Source organism: Carex rostrata, chromosome 25, assembly GCF_964058835.1.
Source record: "Carex rostrata chromosome 25, lpCarRost1.2, whole genome shotgun sequence".
NCBI classification, from domain to species: domain Eukaryota; kingdom Viridiplantae; phylum Streptophyta; class Magnoliopsida; order Poales; family Cyperaceae; genus Carex; species Carex rostrata.
The window spans coordinates 1,575,835-1,586,522 of record NC_135942.1 but is presented as its reverse complement, the minus strand read 5'-3'; the positions used below and the strand labels follow the sequence as shown (position 1 = coordinate 1,586,522).

The window sequence follows — 10,688 nt, the reverse complement described above, 5'->3', positions numbered from 1 at the left end:
ATATTTTTCCTTCTAAAACGTGTAAAATCTCACGGTTATTCTTTTTAAACTTCAATACTACATTTCTTTCTCCAAAATTAACAAAATATATTACCCTCTAAATTTGAAGATACTCGCTTTTAACCTTATAAAATCTAAAACTATATATTGTTCCCTTGTAAAAAAAATAATAAACTCCATCTTAATACTTTAAACATAAAATGTTTCATATCAGATTATCTTTTTACTTTCACTCTCATCCTAAATGAAAATAAAAAAAATACCATACCTCTATCCCCTCCCTCGCTCATTCTTTCTCTTTCATTTGACAATGTTATGCACAATAAAACTGCATTAAACCAGGTACAAAATAATACCCCGCCTTCATACTTTTATCAATCTTGAACACAAAATTTGAAAATTAAGCATTGCAAGTTCTATTTTTAATTTATTTACTATTTGGTCTTTACATTTCTTTATTGTTTAGCAATACTAGATGAAAAACAGATGGAAAGTTTTGGAGTAGAAATATATATATATTTTTTTAATTTTTTTTAGAGCATAGTTTATTGGTTTTAAAAGGCTACATACAATATGTTTTATGTTTAAGAAGTATAATCATATTTAAATGTTTGGGGAGAAAATCATGTACTGTCACTGTTTTAGAATGGTACACATTTTTTTTTGGAAGCATTAAGTATGATATTTGTACATTTAGTGTGAGAACTATGTAATTTTGAGATTTTAGAAAGGTCTATACGATTTTCTACCTTTTGTCTATGATGTACAAGTACAATATATGTCCAGTTCTCACTTCTCAAGCATAGAACTAATAGTTCGGTGTAGGGGTGGCAACGAATCGAACCGAACCGAACCGAACTTACCCTAGGTTTGAGTTTCGTTTGAATTAATTTCGAACTGAACCTGGTTTGATTCGTTTCGAACCGAACCCATTTCGAATCGAATTAATTGCGAACTACACATTTTTCGAATCGAACCCGAATCGAATCACGAACTAAATTATTTTTTAGCAGCCCTAGTTATACTGGTAGTTTATACATTAATTTTTTCTCGCGGGACAAAATTCACATAGCTTCCTTTTACCGATATGAACTATAAAATGAGTGTTTTTAAGTTGAAAAATTGTTCATGAAAAAATACATCAGAGACGGCTTTCCTGGTATGAACTATGAGAGACGACCGGAGGAGAGACATCTAGGCCGGAGAGAGGAGTGACAGCCAGTCGCCGAGAGCGTCGGCTAGATTTTAGAGTTAGAGGGAGTTAGAGAGAGGTGGAGAGAGAACTAGGTTATTGAGATTTGAGAGCGAGGAAGTGTCGGCTAAGTTAAATTATGACTCTCTATCTTGGATTTTAATTTTATCAGGTAAATGGACGGCCGATGTTATTATGAGATTCGAACCATAAAAGTAACCGAACCCATTTCGATCGAACCAGGCTAGGTTTGAGTTTGGATTGAATTAATTTCGAACCGAACCTGGTTTGGTTCATTTCAATTTGAACCCATTTCGAATCGAATTAAACTCGAATCAAACCCGAATCGAATCACGAACTACGAATTTTTTTGCCAGCCCTAGTTCAGTGTATCTCAATTTTAATTATTAAAACCACAAATTTAAACTTTTCATTATTTAAACACAAAAAAATTAAATATGTTAATTTTTCTTTCTTCTATTTCATTTCCTTCTATATTTCTTCACCTCTCCTCTCTTCCTCCACTCTCCGTCCAAACAAAGTTTTAGTAAATATAATTATTTGTCTAAAAGATAATAAAAAAAATTAATAGCTGGAAAGGTGAGAAATAAGTTTCTAATTCGAACAAAAAAAAATTCCTACGCAAGACCAAATTTTGGACCTTTATAAATTAAATTTCTACACTTGGTTTATTTTTCATTTCTTATTTTATTCAACTAAAAATTCAATCAAATTTTTTTTGCCAAATTTTCGAAATTCATTCAATATTTTTCTGAAAATTAGATTTTAACTTTCTACATTTATTAAATACAAAAAACTAATTAAAGGAAAAATAATAAACTGGTAACGCTTCATCTTTTCACAGCTTCCCAATTCCTTCGGTTCTTCTCCTCTAATCCCTCTCTGTACTATCAATTATGGCCTCCGCCGCCGCAATCACCGGCGGCGCCACCGTTCGACCGCTTCTCCTTGCTCTCTCCTCTAAGGTCAACCGACCTACTCCTCTCTCTTCTCCTTTCGCAAGGATTCCTTCGTTCCTTTCACAATATCCATCTGTTGCTTTGCATTCCTCGAGGACAATTCGCTCTCCTGTCGTCGCTGCCCAATCCAACTTCGTCAAAGGTCTCTCTCTTAACCAATGGCACACCAACTGTTTGATAAATTTCCCCTACTGAGAAAATTATGCTGTGAATTACCTCTAGCAAAGATGATACCTGTTCTTATTTGTGAAATTAAGCTCTAGGAAAAGGTGCCCATCTGAATTAATAGATTGAGCTGAAATATTACTTTATTCTTTGTTTGTTAAATGTAATATCAGTTGTTCAGAAGGCATACACAATTGGAAAGGATGTGATCGAGACAGGAACTAACTTCGTACCAGTATGTGCAGTTCTTTACTATTTCCCTTTCACTGTGCTCATAACCTCTGTTACAGAATTTTTTCTATTAGTAATGCAATGGATGTGGTTGATTTCAGGAATCGGTTCCGAGACCAATTGCCAGAATAGGTGTGGCTGTCCTTGCTGTCTTTTCAACTGTTTTTCTTCTCAAATCCTTCCTTTCCACAGCATTTTTTGTGTTGGTAAGAGACCATATACCTTCTATATTTCTTGACAGCACTTATTAAGAGGCTTTTTACATGAAAATTCACTGTTATTGAAATAATAATGTCATTTCTGCTCCAAGCTTATGATCAGTTGAGCAGTTGAGCCAATTTGCATGATAGTCGTGACATGTACAATTGTTTTTTTCTTTTTTGTGCATGTACCATGTATAAAATAAATTCTCATGAATTGTTCTTTTTGTTTGTTTTGAGCAGGGTATGATGGCGGTAATATATTTCGTATTCATTGCATTTAATTCTGACGATGGCTCAGGAGGCAGCGGCGGTAGCAAAACCGCGTCAAGTGAAGATCCGGCAGAAGAAGCCAGGCGTATAATGGAGAAATACAAATGAAGCTGTCAGTATGATATTTGTGCCTAAGTTTTTGACATAACTGTGATGATAGAATTTGTTTTCTTAAGATTTGAGGAGGTTTAAATTGAGATTAGGTGATAGCCATCTACCTAGATGTGACTTGGGAGTTGGGAATGAGGCCTAAAATGCATTGGCAAAATTGTTTACCTTCTTGATATTTCATTGATTCATACCCTCTGATCGAAATGATTTTGATGAGAATCCAGTACATTTCAGTAGAATGAATTAAAAAATATTTGAAAATTACATTTTCATGATCAGAGAACATTTTTTCTCAATGAGAATTCATCTAAGAAAGATCATAAAAAATCAAATTGTTCTTCTAATTTACAAAACTTTGCCACTTAGAACCCTAATTAGGATTTGATATATTTTGAACTCAAAGATTTGAAATGCCAAAAACAAAATACAGATATTGAAAGCGAACAACCTTTTGCTTTTGTCAGAAGCTAACTATTATAAGGCACAGCTGTTATTTTTTTTAGTTATCTTGCCCGTAGGCGGGTTTTATTTTCTCAGGCGCAGATGAGCAATATAGTAAAAGAGTCATGTTACTGTGGCAATTAAAATCTTGCCAAGCATGTACTATCCATGTGAAATCTGGCGACGCAATTCAACCCCTTGAAATCTCATTATTAATTTACTCTTTTCCTCTCCTTCTCTGCTTCCAATAAGACTTGCGTGTGAATTAACTCTGATCTTATTTCATGGTTGAGGTTTTAAGGAGAGCTTAAGATGAGGCCATGAAGGCGTTACTATCTCATGCCTTTTTATTTCAATTGGTTAATATTATTTATGGTAATAAAGGAAAAAACCTTTCAGTGAGGAATTTGCAATACTGTGAATTCCGTCGTCTGAATCATTTCTTAAGAAAGGTACATGGACACATGGTCCCTTGCCAACACAAAAAACAACCCTTTCGTTGCTTCTGGGATTGAAAGAAAAACAAAAGAACAAAAAAGCAAGAAAACTATGTGTAATGCGAACTGTGACATACAAAAGAGCTCCTGACTCTGTGCAATAGGAAAAACAACATTGAGCTTTAGCGCTCTCAAGAGCTACTAAAACAATCGGAGAATTTTCACAAAGAAAAAAAAATGATAATGATAATCTGTACTCAAAATAACAAAGAGGCTGGGTAACAACTAACAAGTACCAGAAAATAAAAGAAAAAACAAAGCACGTCAACAAAAGATAAAGTCTGAAGGTTAATGCACAATAAATTTGAATAATGATATGATACTTTCTGTGGCTCCAGATTTTAATTATGATTTTTCTCTTGGCCGAAATAAAATAAAAAGACATAAGACGCTGATGAAACAATGCAATGATTTGATAATATACAACTAAAGCACATAAAACTTGACTATCACTAAATATATTTATATGATCCCATCACCAAATTGGTTCATAGTTTGACCGTACATAGATCCAGTAGACATTTCTTTTAAGCCTAAAAAACATATTCAACCAATTAAATTGATACACAGAAGCCACCAGTAAAACATCACCTAGTCTTTTGAAAAAGAGATGAAAATGAAACCATCATTGACTTGTCCTTTACCTAGATAGCTAATTTTGGAGACAAGTACCATCCAAACCTGCATCCATACAAAGAAATGAGTTAGGAAACTGAGTACCAACCGAGCTAATATAAAATCAATGTATCTGATCATATTTTTAAATATTCAAACAAGATGATACCACCACAGTATAATTAAATGGAATGATTTTTATTTAAAAACTGTTCCTCGTTATTTCTTTGGTACATTCAGGCATTTTCTTACATTTTTACACTTAAAGCTTTTCCTTAGAGCTGTGAAACCACAAAATAGGAACCTGCCTGCAGCAAGGTCTTAGGATAAACAACCATATAAGCAATTACAAATAGATAGTTTTGAAATTGCAACTATAAATCTATTCTTGCAGAACTCCTAACTTTTCAGCATTTAAGAATTTGAAAACTGAATTAATTATTATCAACATTTCTGACTTTGCAAGGACACACCCGTTTAAGGTATGAAACCTAATCTGAGAAAGAAGGAAAGAATTAAACTGGACTTATGTCAGCAAGCAGTCGTACTAGAATTCCACAAAAAAGGCACATGTGACAATATGAAAAAAAGAAGCAAGACTGCCTATAACATAACCACAAATCAAAATGATTATATTGTGGACACTTCTAAAATTTCAACAAACTATCTCAGAGGACAATTGAACGATCTTGACAGGAACTATATCAAAAGACAACAGAGTCACTTCTATTTTTAAATCACAACAAATGTTTAGAAATTCAAATCTTATACGGTTCAACGGAAAAATCAGTACACCTATCCAAAGTAGGATTCCACAAGAAGGCACTCTTGTACATCAGCACAGCTTAAAATCCAAAATTTTCATATCTCGGTAGGACACAAACAAATATTTGCCTCAAAAGAGGACTAAAGTTAATACAAGCTACACCCGAATATCATGACAAACATGAAACTCTAACTTCAGCACAGTCAAATAATCAGACAAAACAAGCGTAATTTATCAGTAGTGGGTAAAATTTTGTGTTTTATAATGCTAATTTCCCAATTCTACAAATTACAAACATGAAAAGCTTACTCAAAAAGCTCTGTTGACACCTGTATGAAAGGACCAATTTGCTAGTTCCTTGCATTTACAGCCTAATAGGTCATTTATGTTGGTAACAGAGACAGACCTACTGATGTCAGTGTAAACACTGATATATAAACAATCTCTCAAGACCCATTAAATATAATCTTCCTGCCAAAAATAATACTAAAAGCTAGAGAATTATGTAATTTTCAAGATTAAGTAAAATCAAACTCAACAATAGTTGTTTATTTTACTAAGCATGCGACCAAAACCCTAGAACTAACCAGCTTAATTTATTTATCCTACTATTCTTTTTTCTCTTTATTAATCCTACGAATAAATCACTGAAAACTAGCAGAAACGAAAGATAAATTTTAAAGAATACACCAGAAATGATAGCTTACCTTCAGGAGAGGTCGGTGTCGTCGAAATCGTCAGCGAAGGAGTTGAAGAAGTCGGAGTCGACGGGATGGAGATGTTTATCAAGATCGAGGAGAACATCAACAGGGTCGTCTCTATCGTCGACCTCCATCATCTCGGCACTGAATCCGGAGTTAACCACGCCAGGGATGTCCTCATCCTCCCCCTCTATCTCGACGAAAGCCATATCGCGGTGTTGGCGAATCAGCCTCTCATCCTCGTCGCCGAACGGATGCTCCAGCTGAGGAAGCGCATCTCCTACCTGTTGCTTCATTTGCGCTCTCTTCCTCTCTTCCTCTCTTCCTCTCGATCTCCAGTTGTCGGGCGTTTCGATTTGGAATGTACTCTGCTCGGCTGTTGCGCCCGAGTGTCTTGGGCTTCATTCTTTTCTTTCTCGAGATCTTTCTTTTCTTGATCCATAGCAAATGGGCTGTGAAAGAGGCGCGTGTCAGTGTTTTAACCCTCTAGCCCATGGAAGATTAGAATTAATAGGCCTTGAGCAATGTGAAGTTCGTAGTGTAAATGAATTCCAAGGTGACTACGAAGGTTGTGAAAAAACATATTTAATACTGAGGAGGGTTCAAATGCCTCCATTTTTTGTGCTCCATTATGTCTTTATTTTTAAAAACTTAAATAATTTAAAGTTTAAAACTTAAACTTTAAAATAAAACCGTTAGACGTAATCTATGTTATTTTCTCTATATGCCCATAAAAAATTATCACATTTTGATTTTGCTTTTATATGAATCAATAAGTTGAAAAATCAACGTCTAGAAATTATCCACATTTGTATACATTTTTACAAGCTCAAGATGACAATCAAAACAAAGTTGAAATGCCATAATTTTTTACATGTGTATAGATCAAATGATATAGTTCATATCCAACGGTTTTATTTTGTATTTTAAGATTTAACTTTTAAGTTATTAAAGTTTTTAAAAATGGAGGCATGATGGAGGCACAAAAAATGGAGGCATTTGAACCCTCCTCTTTAATATTAGATTTATTTTGTTTGTAAAAATGAGCATTTTACAAAACAGCAGGCATTCCACGTAGGGCTGGCAATGAGCCGGCTTGATCCGAACTAGACTAAGTCCATGATTCGCTTGTTTTAGCAATAAGCAAGTCATGAGCGAGCCAACATTTGAATCCGAGATAAAAAAGTGATTCGTGGCTCACTTGTTTTGACAACAAACGAACCGAACCAGCTCGTAGGCTAAAAGCCTAAATATATTAGATAATGTATTATAAAGTCAACTATCATAAATTATAAGTTTGTAACTAAATTTATACATACTAAAATACTAAATTTTCAAATTCATACAAACATAGTTTACAAAATAAATTCATACATACTAAATTCACACAATTAATACAACAAAAACTCTCTCTCTCTCAAATATTATAAAGAGATATATATTATCCACTAAAATAATTTTTGGTTTCAAATCACACTGAATTAAACCATGTTTATATATATTCCCTGATGGAGATAATTTAACTCGTGTAAAATATCCAATGCAATATCTATTTTTTTTTTCTTTCACTATAGTAGAGGATGTACATCTTTGAGTAGAACTAGGGTGTTCTTAAATTCACCAAGTTCCTTGGTGAATTTAAGTTTAAAACACATCAAATCAACTTCAAATGACAAATTTAAATCGTTGAAACCCGCCTAATCTTACAAGTGATGTGTCTACATGTGAAAATTTTAAACATTTGAATTAAATTAGTAAAAGTCAAGCGGTCAAAATTAGAAGGTTGATAAATTAATTTTTGGAACGTTTTTTTGGACCACTTGACTCTATGAAAAATTAAATTAATTTCAAGATTAATTTGTTTTACATGTAGACGCATCACTCGTAAGGTAGATGGGTTTCAACGGTTTGAATTTGTCATTTGAAGCCGTTTTGACAGATTTTAGACTTGAGTTCACCAAGGAACATGGTGAACTTAAGAACACCCGAGTATGGCTAATATAACATTAATGTCATTTCAGTCTATATAACACTAACTCTAAAACCTATCAAATCGAGTTCAAATGGTGAATCCAAACAGTTCAAACTAATTTACTTTATGAGTGATGCGTTTATATGCAAACTTTTTATATTTTCAAGTTATTTTAGTATCAAATCAAGCGACAAAAAAATTGAAAAATGAATGTATTAAAATTAATTTAAAAACTCAAACATTTGACTGCTTAACTTGATATCAAATAAACTCAAAAACTTATAAATTTTACATGTAAACGCACACCTAATGAAATAGATCAGTTTGGATTCACCATTTGAACTTGATTTGATAGGTTTGAAGTTGATGTTATATAGACTGAAATGACACTAATGTCATATTAGCCATACTCCACCCTAGTTCTACTCTACATCTTTTCTCTCTATATATATGATTTTTTTAGTATCATAATTTTGTAGCAATGTATGTCAAGTTTTAAAGAATTTAAATTTAATTTCAAATAATCAAGCATCGAGACTCTCTTGTATTATTTATTGTATGAAATCGAATTTAATACGATGTCTATCACGTTGCTTTTGCTTTTCTTGATGTTATACTTATTAGAAACTTTTGTATTTAAAACTTGTACACACGAGTTACATTTAAAATTATAACAATAGAACGCAATAAAATAACAAAATGATATAATTTGATTTTCTAGGCACTGATTTACATATTTCATCCTAATATAATTACGTGTTTTTTATTTATTTATATGCAACTATCTTGTTATGGAAACAAAAGAGAAAATTATTATTTTTCATCTGTCCTCTGCATTGTCTTTAAAATAAGAAATTAAACAACATTTTCACTGTTGCGGGTGATCGATTGTCAGAAATTTAACAACAAAAATAATGTTGCTGGGGCAAAGAATTAATTATAAAATTTCTCATTTCTCATCGGAATTTTCCATATTAAATATTTGTCCATGGAAACAATAAAATTTGTTATTTATCACCAAAACTTTGTTAATATGTCCTCGTTTCTCGCTTTAATAAACATAAATTACCAATTAAGGAAGAAAATTACTAATATCTTTTGTAAATAATTATAGTAGCATAAATTGGGACACAATAACAACTAGTGTGGAAAAAACGTGTCGTGCCGTGACTAACACGCCATGACTTTGGTCTCATGCCGTGACATGATCAAGTAAACAGTGATCCGTGCCGTGCCGTGACCAAAATGTCAAAGGTTGGTCACGGCACGCGAGTCACGCCGTGACTATTTGCATGCCTTGTCCAAACGTAACCGATCACGCTTCTCACATTTAACTATTTTTCATAATTTAAGTAAGTTTATTCATGTTTCACCATTTGATTAAGACCTAATGGTTCTAATTATACGTGACTCGCGTGATTACGTGCCGTGCCGTGTCGTGACTGGATCTTTCGCGTGCTATGCCATGACCAAAATGACAAGGGATGGTCACGGCATACAAATGATCACAGTACGAAACAGTAACACGTGCCGTACCGTTCCGTAACGGAGCTGGCTCCGCAGTGCCATTTTTCCCACACTAATAACAACGCAGATAAAACAAGCTAAGTCAAAATAAAAGAATCAAGTGCACACTATAAACAATTTTAGTTGTGAGGTATCAGTTAATTATAGATTCAATTTTAAATTAATTTGAACATGGCACCAACAGATAAAGAATTTTTCTTTTACCGTTTTCGTTGAAGACAAAAAAATAATAGTCATTTTTTTATCGGAGATTTAAATTTATCTAATTGAGACTTGGGGATATTAATTGGGCATTTAGTCTGAATCGAAAATTATCGTACTATTTTTTCATGCTAGAAGTTATCATGACATCTTTTCCGATTTAAATTAAACGATGGTTTTGAAATACTAATCTTATTTTTCTACAGGAGATTCATTTATATAAAATTTTATAAATTTTTTGAGTCAGTGACGCAATCTCGGTCCCGGATCTCAACTCCGCTAGTGACGGGTCTCGAACTCGGTTTAGTGAAATAGTAACAAAGAAATGCTAAATAACAAAAGGCGAGTATAAACTCTCTTAATAAGAAAATATATTAATCCCCAAAAGTTATCTTTCTCTTACAAAATGGTCTCCTTTTATAGCCATAAGGAGGGATTGATTTGTAACTTAGGAATTAAGAAAACTTAAATGACACTTAGGAAATATAAATTTAGGAAATGTAAACAAATATTAAGAGATATCTAGGAAATGTAAACAACCATTAATATTTCTAGAAAATATAATTGGTCAATTCTCAAAATATGATCCTCTTAAATAGTTGCTGCACGCTTCTTAAAGCGAGTCTGAATCCGAATTCGAGTCTGACTCGGGTTGGTCCCCGTCAGTCAGTTTAAAAAAAAAATCAAGAGTCCAAAAAGAATTAACATGTATCAAGATAACTGTTTTCAATATTTTGGTGTTTTTATTTTTTAGACTTAATTTTATACAAAGTAAACTCATAGAGTCATATAAATTTATGCGAACCACATTATTTT

General features: G+C 33.0%; 1 protein-coding gene and 1 long non-coding RNA gene across 2 annotated transcripts; one reads left to right on the top strand and one right to left on the bottom strand.

Annotated features, from left to right (window-relative positions):
* Positions 1 to 2,015: 2,015 nt before the first annotated feature.
* LOC144543848 (uncharacterized) lies at positions 2,016 to 3,352 on the top strand. The gene is made up of 4 exons (XM_078292290.1): positions 2,016 to 2,314; positions 2,511 to 2,572; positions 2,670 to 2,774; positions 3,012 to 3,352. Exons 1-4 carry the CDS (start codon positions 2,110 to 2,112, stop codon positions 3,147 to 3,149), a joined length of 510 nt encoding a protein of 169 aa, XP_078148416.1. The 5' UTR covers positions 2,016 to 2,109; the 3' UTR covers positions 3,150 to 3,352.
* A 1,162-nt stretch (positions 3,353 to 4,514) lies between these two features.
* LOC144543760 (uncharacterized) lies at positions 4,515 to 6,623 on the bottom strand. The gene is made up of 2 exons (XR_013508060.1): positions 6,179 to 6,623; positions 4,515 to 4,771 (listed from the first exon to the last, which is right to left on the bottom strand). It is a non-coding gene; the product is annotated as an uncharacterized LOC144543760 (long non-coding RNA).
* Between the last annotated feature and the right edge of the window lie 4,065 nt (positions 6,624 to 10,688).

Excerpts from the sequence above, each read along its gene's own strand:
- LOC144543848 (XM_078292290.1), top strand. The coding sequence starts at position 2,110 with ATGGCCTCCGCCGCCGCAATCACCGGCGGCGCCACCGTTCGACCGCTT. Across the intron at positions 2,315-2,510 it reads CCAATCCAACTTCGTCAAAG|TTGTTCAGAAGGCATACACA; the intron begins GTCTCTCTCTTA and ends ATGTAATATCAG. Across the intron at positions 2,573-2,669 it reads CAGGAACTAACTTCGTACCA|GAATCGGTTCCGAGACCAAT; the intron begins GTATGTGCAGTT and ends GGTTGATTTCAG.